General features: G+C 31.1%; 1 protein-coding gene across 1 annotated transcript in view; it reads right to left on the minus strand.

The window, feature by feature from the left end:
• Nucleotides 1-3070: 3070 nt before the first annotated feature.
• Nucleotides 3071-13320, minus strand: part of LOC142329244 (uncharacterized) — a 175002-nt gene continuing 164752 nt past the window's right edge. The window contains exon 3 of the mRNA XM_075373654.1: nucleotides 3071-3633. Within this exon, the coding sequence (XP_075229769.1) occupies nucleotides 3581-3633 (53 nt within the window). The 3' untranslated portion in view covers nucleotides 3071-3580. The remainder of the gene's footprint in view (nucleotides 3634-13320) is intronic.

Below are 13320 nucleotides of genomic sequence, written 5' to 3' on the forward strand. Positions count from 1 at the left end.
TCTAAATACTTTATTTTGTTACAAAATAACATTCTTAGGAATATCGATTAGTACCATCCTTAAGATAATTACTTTTATGCCAAAAAAACATTATGTAACTTTGTAAAAGGATGTAAAAATCAATAAAAAAGTTAAATCTTTTCACACAAGAAGTAGGGAAAAATGGTGATGTTCTGTAAAATCAATACAATTCCTAAATAAAACCCTTCCAGTATTTTTGTCTGAGTGAGGTACTGCTTTAAGTTAACATTTTGGCATTTTATTTGTGTTTACAGTACAGTTAAGCCCAACATGTTTAGTGATTTGTATAAAATTTTGCTGCATGTTCCTTACTGTTAGATAGAACAAAATGTATGTATTGATTTTTCATGAGATTTTCCATTTAAAAATGGCATCTGCTATTTTTCTTAGATTGGGATGAGGGTAGGTGCGCTGAAGAGTAAGTTTTTGTTATCGAGAGACTGCTCCAAAAGACAACCAATCGCGAGACACACCTTTTGCCATTTTATATCTCAATGATTACACATTAGATAGTTCATGTTTTTACATTGCACTATACCTTTAAGCCTCTATTTATCTCCGAGACAATTCTCCTACTACTGAAAAGATATGTACCTTTCTCAGTACACTATTAAATACTTAATATTATATAAATCTTTTATAAATTGATTTACTAATTTCTCCTCAGATACATTATTTACAAATAACTCTGAAATTAATTAAAAGAATAAAAAAAAAAATAGGGTATTTTCTATCTTATTTATCAATACTTGAGCTATCAAGAAATATCTTCTTCATAGCTCTCTGTCAGTGGTGTCTGATGTCCTTGGAATAATCCTTACGATATGCTTACCCAATAGATTATTTTTTGGAATGTTTCAACATTTCTTCATCTATCATACTGACAATTATGCTTCCTACTTCATTTAAATTTTCATTTTATTTTTTTCAGCCTTGTCAACAAGCTTAATTGTTATATTTAGTGCAAAATGAGTGAAGTCTGTCATTCACAGAATTAGTATAACATTTTTACTATTTATGCAAAAAAGTAACAATTTATAACTTATAGAAACTATAAGTTACAACTAAAACATAATAAGTTTTTAACAAATAACATTTTTCAGAAATGAAAAAATGATGTAAAAAAACTAGCACCATTTGTATAAGTAAAAAAGTAATGTTAAGATGCACAAAAACATGGTATTAAATGTTAATCACTAAATTGACAATATGTTGATTACTTATTCTACAAAAGGATTATGAGATATCATTTTTAACAGAAATACCAACATATTAAGGCAAGGAATGGTCCTTGTAAAGAAATTCTTGTGAATGTTTCGGTTCAGCTTATAAAATATAAACTCCATGTGCTTAATTTCATATCACCCCTTGATAGTAAGAAAATAATACTATAACTACTATTATGAATTTGGGAATTGAAAAAGCAAGAAGTCTAAAGATATACTAAAAGGTGGAAATAAATTTTTTTTATAATCACAGTACTCTTCAATACAACCCATATATGAGAATGCTAAAGAAATAATAAAATTAATTTAAAAGAAAAAGCCGATTCGAGGTAATCTTGTGATACTGTGATTAATAAAAATACATCATGACTTTTAGTCATTAGTAGTAATAGTTAACTATGTAGTAGAAATGAGGTCGTAATTTATTTTCTTGCTGTTGAAACCGCAGTCTAATGTCCAATTATAGCTGTGCAGGATGAATGGGTATGATTTTGTAAAATTTGAAAAATACTAAGCCTAGTAGGAATTTGAAACCCAGAACCTTCCAGATAAAGAACAGAGGCACATAATAGTCTTTTCTTACCTGCGTCGGTAAAGATTATTAAAATATCTCAACACTATAAGTGCCAGTTACAGTGTACAGTAAGTTTACTGCATCAGCAATGATTTTATGAAAAGTCAGATATAGCATATTGTCTCTTATTTTCTACAATTTATAATGTGTTCCATCATAATGTTACACATCTCAAATTTTTTAATTGTCATCTATGTTAGTTGCGGTATAAAGAAATGGTGTTAATATTAACTGTTAAAACTCAAATCAGAATTCAACAGCTAACAGAAATAATTTTTTTAGTTTGATTGTTGTAATGAATGACCCTATTGATGATTTTTTATAATTTATATCTAAAAGAATGGAATTTTAAATTATCTGAAATAGATGTGGATGAAAGTGATGGCTTAATACGTGAAATTTTTAACTATTATTGAATTATTTTTCAATTTATCAAAAAATATATTTATCGCATCATACTTATTAAAGTTGTGTGATAAATATATGATCTGCAGTTAATATATGAATTTAAAAATTAAATTCTGTGTATGAATATCATGCTTCTATTATTATATCATGCAACTATTATTAGAAGTCTAACTACGCTCTAAAATACACAATAAAAGACCAGCTCTGGGGGAAGAGCTGTTAATTAAATAATTGACACTCAATTTTTGTATCAAGTTTAGACTGGTACTCAGAGGGAATGTGAAGGTGATTATCAGGTTTTTAGAAATCTTTAAAATATTCCAAATTTGTTAAACATTTTATTTTTCTCAGAAAGGTTGCCGTTTGTTTAAAACAAAAATCATTATTTGTATGAAATATCAACAGTGAACATTATTTATAGTGTTAAGTAACATTTATAAACAAAACAAGAAAAGATTACTCGCTTATCTTAAGATAAACATAAATAATATTCAGTTGTTATTTCTAAATAACAACCGCTACAGCACACCTCTTATTCTGTTTTCAATTTTACCCCTTAGTATTATTCAAGACATTTTCCCATATGTCAAAAAATTTGAGCTATGAACAATACAGTATGAAACCTTGACGAGTGTCACAAACTTTGCAAGAGTGCATTTATAGCCATTATAAAGAGCTGCATGCCATATTTTTTTGGCAGAAAATATTGGGATTATCGATTTAAATCAATGACATACACTGTTTATAGAATGTTTTTTTTTTAATTATTCAAAAAATACATTAAACAATACATTTCTGTGGCTACAGGTTATTAATCACAAGTTCTGCCTTTTTTTTAATATCGATCAGTATAAAAGATATTTCTTCCTTAGAATCCAAAATAATTAACAAAAGGATAAACAGTGTAATATAGAAATTTAGTTACCTGTCGGTATACTTTCAAATTAACCTCTGCTTGCTAACTACTAAATCAGATTAAAATCAAATTAAAAATACAGTGATACATTAAACAATATCCGCTTCTGATTGGTCAGTTCTTAAAAAAAAGTAGGCTTTTGATCGGTTGAACATCTGTATCATAATGAGAATCTGTTTCATAATGACCCTCATTATGCGATACAGGTTCCAGCTGTGTAATTCAAACGTTATTATACAGCCATTGAAAAATTATTTTATACTTTAACGTTGTCAATGAGAATTTCCAACCGATTATTTTTTAACATTGAAGCAATATTCATCATCATCTGGTGTTCTGATTGCAAGCCCCTTACATCACTTCTGTCTCCATCTATTTCTGTCACAAGCCTTCTCCTTTCGTCTCCTAAGTTGTTTCCAATCTTCAACTCATCTATTAACCTAATCCTTCTTGTTTCTCACTTCCTTTCTCCTTCTTCTGATCCTTTTCTAAAAGTTATAAACACAAAGTAGAAAGAAACTGTTAGTATTCAACAAATAATCTGCACGCAGAGTTATTTATAACAGGAAAAGAGTATTTTTATGGATAAAAATATTATTTATTATAATGTTTATGGTCGGTCTCCATTCTCACCGTGAGGATATTGAAATCCTACTAAAGGAAGAAAACCCTTTAATACTGTGTATGCAGGAGATTCACCTGTGCCTTGAGGATAATGTATCCTTTCATGGTTACGTATGCGAAAGATGTGACCATCAAACTGTGGGCAGAGAACATGATGGTGTGGCTGTTCTGAAGGAAATCGTATTAGCCGTGCATATTACGCTAGTGACAATCATCCCTGCAGTCTCAGTGAAGATATCAGCACCATTTAAAATGAATATCTGTAACTTATTTCTTCTACCAAATTCTGAGATCAGTGAGGATGATCTGTCCAGTCTGTTTTCATAGATTCCTTTACCTTGCCTAATAATTGGTGATTTCAGTGACCATCACTATTAATGGGGTTCATCATGATGTTCTTCTCGAAGCACTGTAGTTAATAGACGGAGTTAATAGTTACTATATGTAATAATTGTAACTATAGTTAACCCTAGGCACACCGCGTTCTATAAAGATTTGCACATCCACAAGGGAGGGTCATTTTGTGTCCACTTACCAATTTAATAATGCACATTGATGTTATAATTTGATACTTATTTGCAACAATAAAATGGAGGTAAAATTAACAAGAAGCACCTAATTTTATATCAGAACTTTTATTTATACAAAAAACTACATTTTTGTGCTTATTTATATTGTAAAGAAAAATAGAAAAAAGAATTAATCAGATTCATCACTTTCTAGTTCACAAGTTACACATTTTACACTTTTGCTATGTTTATCACAAACATATTTATTGCAGAGAGAGAAAATTATAGTTGTCTTTGCTAATTTGTGTTAATTGAAACCCAACCGACAAAGAACACCGGTATCCATGATCTAGTATCGAAATCCGTATGAAAGTAACTGCCTTACAAGGATTTGAACCTTAGAACTCTAGACTTTGAAATCAGCTGATTTGTGATGACAAATTCACCATTAGACCAACCTGGTAGGTTTTTCTTTTTGAGCTAATCTAACTTTAATGTAATTACTCCTCAATTATGTGACATTTTACCCTCTTCATATTCTTCTACTACCAAATTAGTGGCAACACGCCAACATGTTAGATTATTCATAACAATGGTATACCAAGCTTGTACCGGATTGCCATATTTAATTGTTTAAGGAAAATCAGTAGGCTCTTCATTCAGTGATTGACTTAGTTTTGATGAGTTCAGTTTTTAAAGTATTCTGCTGGATTTATTTTATAAAGTATTGTTTAGAATGTTAGGAACTGATTAGTTACCGATCTGCCTGTAGGTTTCATATATTTTCAGTCTGTTCAGTGTAATTTGTATTACATTCATTAATCTGAAATTGTAAAGTGGTATTCAACATATTGGACAATAGCAGCAGGTAGGTTTGATAGTAATTTTATTTTATAGTAGTAGTATTTTGTAGTTTATTTCAAACTATTTCTTAGCAGAAAAGTAATATTATTTTGCGATAATCTTTGAATGGACTTTTTCAATTCTTAACCTGAAAGAGAATTAATTAGAGGACAAGACAATGGTGTAAATTTTAAACAACCTTATGAAGCAGAACGCTTGAGTTAATCTGAAAAGGAGACACACCCTTCTTTTGCTCCTTTCTGAATCCAAACTTTCCTACCTCCATCTTTTGATCTTATCATTTCTATCCGTACTTCCATTTATGAGATGTAGCATTTTCATCTCCTTATCATATATAGCATCTATATCTACTTGTTTCATTCTACATTATGTAGAACAAGTGGCTTTATTTGTTTTAAGTCTGCCTTAAGAGATTAATCTGTAGGCCAATGGCCTTCCAGTTCATGTTTTTTCTGAAACTGAATTGGTCTTCATTTTGTTTACCTTCCATACACATTCGATTCACCTCTAGTTCAGCGAGTATTTTTGTTGCAAGAAATGTGAGGCTTATGATGCAGTTGTCCACACACTTGTATGCTTCTGCTTTCTTTGTTATATCAACAATTATCCTTTTTGTAAGTTGTTGGTTTTTTCCAGTCTTATAAGCTTGTCATACCAATTTATTTGGTATAACTAGTGAATTTAGAAAAATGCTTCTCTTAAAAAACAATAATTCTGATTGTATATCAATTTTTCTTACTGCCTTATTACTTTTCTCTTTAAGATCTTCAAGTTGATCTTGAAACAGAATCTCTTTTGATATCATCATCGACTTCCTCCAAAACTCACCTGATTAGTTTTTCTTGTCACCTGATAAGTTTTATTAATCCTGCCACCTGCTAGTGCTTTTCTCCTTCTCATACAATTATTTTCCATAACACCTCTTGACAAATTTATATGTAGAAGACGAGCCTCTCTAAAGAAGCGGTAAAGGTGAAAGCCAGAGTACAGACTATGAGGGCATGACAGAACTGATGAGAAAAGAAGACTAGGAGAGGAACCACAACACTGATTAAAGACTTAATGAAATGGGTTAGGCAAAAATTTGGAGATGTCAGTTTTTACATGACACAGTTCCTTACATAGCACAGATGTTTCAATATGTATCTATTTAGGGTAGGGAAAGTTGATAGCCCTAACTGCATGTATGGCGACTCAGAAGAAGATAATGTGGAGCATACTGCTGTGTTTAAATGTAAAAGATGGCATGCAGAGATAAGAGAACTCAAAGATGAGGTAGGTACTTTCACATCAGTTAATATTGTGGAAAGAATGATTTCCAGCAAGACAATGTGGGAAAAGGTGGTGAAATCTGTTGAAGAGGTACTGTGGTGGAAACAAAGGGAATTAGAGGATGTAACATCGTGAATCCCAAGGCAGAAGGAAAGACAAATGGCCACAGGTATAATGTGAAATAAGGGGTACCAACCACAGGTAATGTGGTGAGTGGTTTTGGGTCAGGTGTGGGTGAATGTGTTTTCAGCCTGGCCAATGTATTTAATGCAATCACTGTCTTTGAATTGAACTTTGTATAAATCTGGTGATCTTTTAATTTGCTGCAAGATCTTGCATATTTTGTTTTTTTTTGTTTTTGAAAACAACTTGGGAAGCTTTCTTTTTTTACAATGTTACTGATTTTGAGATTAAGTTGTTAGAACAGAACAGACAAGAATGTAAAACACACAACAGTCCACACACCAATGTAAAATGTAAATCCACACACCAGTCATTTGACTGGTGTGCGGAATATAAATTTTTTTAAATATACCCAAGTCATCTTCATAATATACAATAAATTTCCTTCCAATTTGAATATATCTACAAAATATATAACTTGAAATCTCATTACTACTTTTTTTTATTTTTTGCACAATGCATCATAAGTAAATATGAACAAGTTATAAATTGAGAGTGGATGCCTATTAATCAGAATTTTAGTTAGTCAGCATTGAAGCCCAAATTTCGTTAAATTGGGTTCATCCATTCTTGAATATTAAACAAACTATCCAACTGATAAAAAAATCTAAAAATCAAATATAATAATATTTTTATTACTTAAGAATTTGTAATAGTCTGTTGAAAAATATAATTACTTAAAAAAAGGAAATTTTGAGAACAGTACAGACAACTCTTTTTTTATGAGTGTAGTTGGTCAGATCGTTTTTTTTTATCTTGAAGTGGTCCATTTTAAGAATAATATCATTCACGTCTGGTCTGAAAGAATCTGAACGCAATCCACAATTCCGTCCATGAACAAAAATAATGTATAACCGACAAAATAAACAAATACCTGCCAGATAATAAGAAAATCCCAGTTGCAAGCTCTGCGATTAGTAGCGGGATACACTCTGCTTGCGTTCTGTTCCGGTCTATCTGTGGTGGGATATAACCATGCTTTTGTACGAGATTTTTTTTAAATCTAATTAAAAACAGTTTGTGACGTCATTCCCTGTGTAGTATTAGGTAAGCCGCAGAAAAATATCTGCAACATCAATTTAATATTTTATTAATACTGTTGACTTGGAGTTAAATTTAATTTGACAAAGTTCGTTTGCTCTTTCGTTTGTGAGGAGTGCATGAAATAAAAAAAAGTGCATATGTTCACATCATTGACCAATCGGCAATAAGCTTGTTTTTAGACAAGGCATGAATTGTCACTTGCCGGCACACGAAATAATTTGTAGAATGTAGAGAGGGCGTTGTTGGTTGTACTGTTTGTCTATGAACGGCAAACGCGTTCACTGTTAAATGTTTTTCGATTTTATGGTCGTTATTCAACTTATTAACTGATCATCATCAATTGTCAGTCAGTTATTTATACTATGAGTGCTTCTGGTAAGTTTAGATATTAGTAACACAATCCTTATCGTTATTCATTATGTATTATATATTATGTTACTCGTCGTTGTAGTGGAATGCAATAACTTGTCTTTACCGTCAATTTTTTTTTACGTGCGCACACACACCCACACACACACACACACACACACACAACCAATCTTAAATAGAAGTAAGTGATTACCTTAAATAGATAAATGTTTACTCTTTACTTTTGCTTCATCTGGTTGATTCTGCAACAGTAGACGTGTTTAAAAGGTGACTTAAGTTCAATTATATATTTGGCATCGCTCAACTTTTGGGTGTATACACATAGTTATTTTTTTTGTAAGCTAGAAGTAATCTCAGGAACTACTTAATCTGAAAATTTCTTTCACTGTTAAAAGTCTTTTTTTCCTGACAGGCTGTAATAATTACATCACTTCCATACTACATTAATCTTACCTTCCTTGTCCCCCTTGGTAATACAGAAAGTAATTTGTAAATAATTATGTAGTAAAGTATAATTGTGAGAAGATAATTTCTTGTACAGTTATTAAACTTTGGAATCTTAAAAATCTGTTATAAATCATAACAGTTTTTTTCTTTGTAAATGATTTCTCTTGTACATATTAATGTTAATAACATTTATTTTTGTATCCATTTTGTTATAGTATTCTCTGTTTCTATTAATTTGTGATTTTAATAAATTACCATTGCCCTTATGAGACCAAATACTCACTCTGATGACTTAATATAAAAAAATGACAAAGTAATGTGTATGTATGTCTAAAATTTATTTTGGTTAGGCTGATGTGCACTTTAATTGTAGGGTAGCTAATTGTAATATTCAAATTAGTATTTTCTTACTCACGATTTGTTTTGCTTGTAACCTTTAAATCACAGAATAAAGAATTAGTTTTACATATAAATAAATGTTTTTTTTACATCAGAAAAATTTTTTTTTAGTAACTGTATAAATTGAACCCATATGAACGTTTTTATAATTTGAACGATTATCATGGAGTCCTTCCTAATTTTATACATCCCAGTTAACTTCTTTTTATGTCCCAATGACACTATAATACTGATTTCAAGTCAAAGTACTGAGGATATATTTTATAATACTGTTAATTTATTCAGTCATATAAAAAAATGGACATTAAGAATAAACTAATTTCATATGTTTCAAAAATAAGTACTAAAAGCTTTTATTTTAGAGAGGAAATTAACAGGCTAATACTGGGTACTGTACAAGACTAGACTTCATTTACACTCATACATATCATCCTCATTTATCCTCTGAAGTTATACCTGAACGGTAATTCCCGGAAGCTAAACGGGAAAAAAAGAAAGAAGGCTAGTACTGGGTGAGGGATGGATTGAATGCATTCAAAAGGCTCAGTTATTGTCTATTACTGTAGATAAAGATTTGTTTGCAATCACATGTACAAACACTTTTTCTGAATTAGATTATGCATGATTTCTATCCAGGAAGCTGAAGTTTTCTCTAGGTAGAGCTTCACCTACCTTTTCTCATTTGTTTACAATAAATCCTTGTCCTATTTTGATGTTATTCATTGGCTAGGGGGGGGGGGGATTCTGTGGAGAAGGATAAAATATTCAAATTGAAAAAAATGTTTGGCAGTGATGCAATTGTGCAATGTTAAGTACCCAAAATCATATAATATGCAAATAAAAGCAGTCCAAAAGTTTAATGTCCTGTTTAGTCTCTTAGTTGGTACGCTTAAATTCAACTGTTGAATTAGTGATTGTGGAGTGGTGTAATCAAATAAAAATATTACTATTCCTGTTTAATGTTAGCTTGGCTGAAATCATTCGTCTACAACAGGCCATTATTAATGCCAAATGATCTTTTTGTCTTGTACAGTGTATGGAATTACACGTTAACATATACTGTTATATCCTGTCTAATGGAATTTTTCATTCATTGATGTCATTTATGTATTGTAACTATTTATTGTGCTCATGTTTTATTAATGCTCACTTTTAAAATGGTACACTATCTATATAAATTTATCAGTGTTTACACATTTTTTTTAGTGTTTTATACATTGTAATTTTTAATTTTTTTTGTCATTTGAGTGGTTTGATGCAGCTCTCCAAGATTTTCTATCTAGTGCTAGTCGTTGCATTTCAGTATACCCTCTACATCCTACATCCCTAACAATTTGTTTTACATATTACAAACATTGCCTACCTGCACAATTTCTTTCTTCTACCTGTCCCTCCAATATTAAAGCGACTATTCCAGGATGGCTTAATGTATGGCCTATAAGTCTGTCTCTTCTTTTAACTATATTTTTCCAAATGCTTCTTTCTTCATCAATTTGCAACAACACCTCTTCATTTGTCACTTTATTGGCCCTTCTGATTTATAACATTCTCTTATAGCACCACATTTCAAAAGCTTCTAATCTTTTCTTCTCAGGTACTCTGATCGTTCAAGTTTCACTTTCATATAAAGCTAAGCTCCAAACATATATTTCAAAAATGTTTTCCTGATATTTAAATTAATTTTTGATGTAAACAAATTATATTTCTGACTGAAGGCTCATTTTGCCTGTGCTATTTGGCATTTTATATCACTCCTGCTTTGTCCTACTTTGGGAAGTAGTAATTCTACTTCCCAAATAACAAAATTTTTCTACCTCCGTAATCTTTTCTCTTCCTATTTTTACATTCAGTGGCCCATCTTTGTTATTTCTACTACATTTCAGTACTTTTTTTTGTTCTTGTTTATTTTCATGTTGTAGTTCTTGCGTAGGACTTCATCCATGCTGTTCATTGTTTCTTCTAAATCTTTTTTACTCTCAGTTAGAATTACTATGTCATCAGCAAATCGTAGCATCTTTACCTTTTCACCTTGTACTGTTACTTCGGATCTAAATTGTTCTTTAACATCATTAACTGCTAGTTCCATGTAAAGATTAAAAAGTAATGGGGATAGGGAACATCCTTGTCGGTCTCCCTTTTTTATTACGGCTTCTTTCTTATGTTCTTCAATTGTTATTGTTGCTGTTTGGTTCCTGTACATGTTAGCAATTGTTCTTCTATCTCTGTATTTGAACCCTAATTTTTTTAAAATGCTGAACATTTTATTCCAGTTTACATTATCGAATGCCTTTTCTAGGTCTATAAATGCCTAGTATGTTGGTTTGTTTTTCTTTAATCTTCCTTCTAATATTAATCTGAGGCCTAAAATTGCTTCCCTTGTCCCTATACTTTTCCTGAAACCAAATTGGTCTTCTCCTAACACTTCTTCCACTCTCCTCTCAATTCTTCTGTATAAAATTCTAGTTAAGATTTTTTATGCATGGCTAGTTAAGCTAATTGTTCTCTATTCTTCACATTTATCTGCCCCTGCTTTCTTTGGTATCATGACCATAACACTCTTTTTGAAGTCTTCCCGTTTATCGTAAATATTACACACCAGTTTGTGCAATCTATCAATCGCTTCCTCACCTGCATTGCGCAGTAATTCTGCAGGTGTTCCATCTATCCCAGGAACCTTTCTGTCATTCAAATCTTTTAATGCTCTCTTAAATTCAGATATCAATATTGTTTATCCCCTTTCATCGACTTCCTCTTCTTCCTCTAAAACACCATTTTCTAATTCATTTCCTCCGTATAACTCTTCAATATATTCCACCCACCTATTGACTTTGCCTTTCGTATTATAAATTGGTGTACCATCTTTGTTTAACACATTATTTGATTTTAATATATGTACCCCAAAATTTTCCTTAACTTTCCTGTTTGCTCCGTCTATTTTACCAATGTTCATTTCTCTTTCCACTTCTGAACACTTTTCTTTAATCCACTCTTCTTTCGCTAGTTTGCACTTTCTTTTAATAGTATTTCTTAATTGTTGATAGTTCCTTTTACTTTCTTCATCTCTAGCATTCTTATATTTTCTACATTCATCCATCAGCTGCAATATATTGTCTGAAATTTAAGGTTTTCTACCAGTTCTCTTTTTTCTGCCAAAGTTTGCTTCTGCTGATTTAAGAATTTCCTTTTTAACATTCTCCCATTCCTTTTCTACATTTTCTACCTTATCTTTTTTTTACTCAGACCTCTTGTGATATCCTCCTCAAAAATCTTCTTTACCGCCTCTTTCACAAGCTTTTCTAAATTCTACTGATTCATCTGACACCTTTTCTTCAGGTTTTTAAACTCCAGTCTACATTTCATTACCACTAAATTATGGTCGCTTTCAATGTCTGCTACAGGGTAAGCTTTACAGTCGACGAGTTGATTTCTAAATCTTTGCTTAACCATGATATAATCTATCTGATACCTTGCAGTATCACCTGGCTTTTTCCATTGTATATATATTCTTCTGTTATGATTTTTAAACTGGGTACTGGCAATTACTAAACTATACTTCGTGCAAACCTCTATAAGTCGGTCCTCTCTTTCATTCCTTTTTTCTAGCCCGTATTCAACCACTACATTTCTTTCCTTGCCTTTTCCAACGCTTGCATTCCAATCTCCAACTATTATTGCTTTTATGTGTTTAATTGCTTTGTCAATTTCTTCGTATACACACTCTACTTCATCATCATCATGGGGGCTTGTAGGCAGATAGATGTTAACAATCGTGGTCGGTTTAGATTTTCATTTTATCCTTATTACAATGATTCTATTGCTATGCATTTTGAAATACTCTACTCTCTTTCCTATCTTCTTGTTAATTATCAAACCTACTCCTACCTGCTCATTATTTGTATTTGAGTTAATTATTCTAAAATCACCTTACTAAAAGTCATTTTCCTCTTCCCACTGAACCTCGCTAATTCCTGCTACATGTACGTTTGTCCTCTTTAAAATTTATGCCTCTTTAAATTTTCTAACCTACTAACCTTTTTTAGACTTCTAACATTCCATGCCCTGATTACAAAATGCCTCGCTAACTCTTATTATTTACTCTCCTGGAGTTTATTAGTAAAAACCATTATTACTTCAGACTTCAGGTCATTGTACTGCATGAGCATACTACAAAGGATAAGATAACAGGAAAGTTGATAATGCACTTAATTTTTTAATCTCCCTTAAGGATATTTAAATACTTCCTCTATTTTCTATTTACATTTATGAAATAGATTAATCAATCGCAACTCGGATAAATTTTAATTAAATTAGTTTTTATGCGATCATATCATATGGTATTTTAGAATGTATTTTCTAGAATTCTCTCTTGCCTAGTCAAAAAAAGGAATATGTCTAGTTTATTTTTAATTATAAATATAGAATCACTACTTAAGATTAGGAAATAAACAGATTGTAAAAATTTTG

Source organism: Lycorma delicatula, chromosome 8 (genome assembly GCF_047948215.1).
Source record: "Lycorma delicatula isolate Av1 chromosome 8, ASM4794821v1, whole genome shotgun sequence".
In the NCBI taxonomy this organism is placed as follows: Eukaryota; Metazoa; Arthropoda; class Insecta; order Hemiptera; family Fulgoridae; genus Lycorma; species Lycorma delicatula.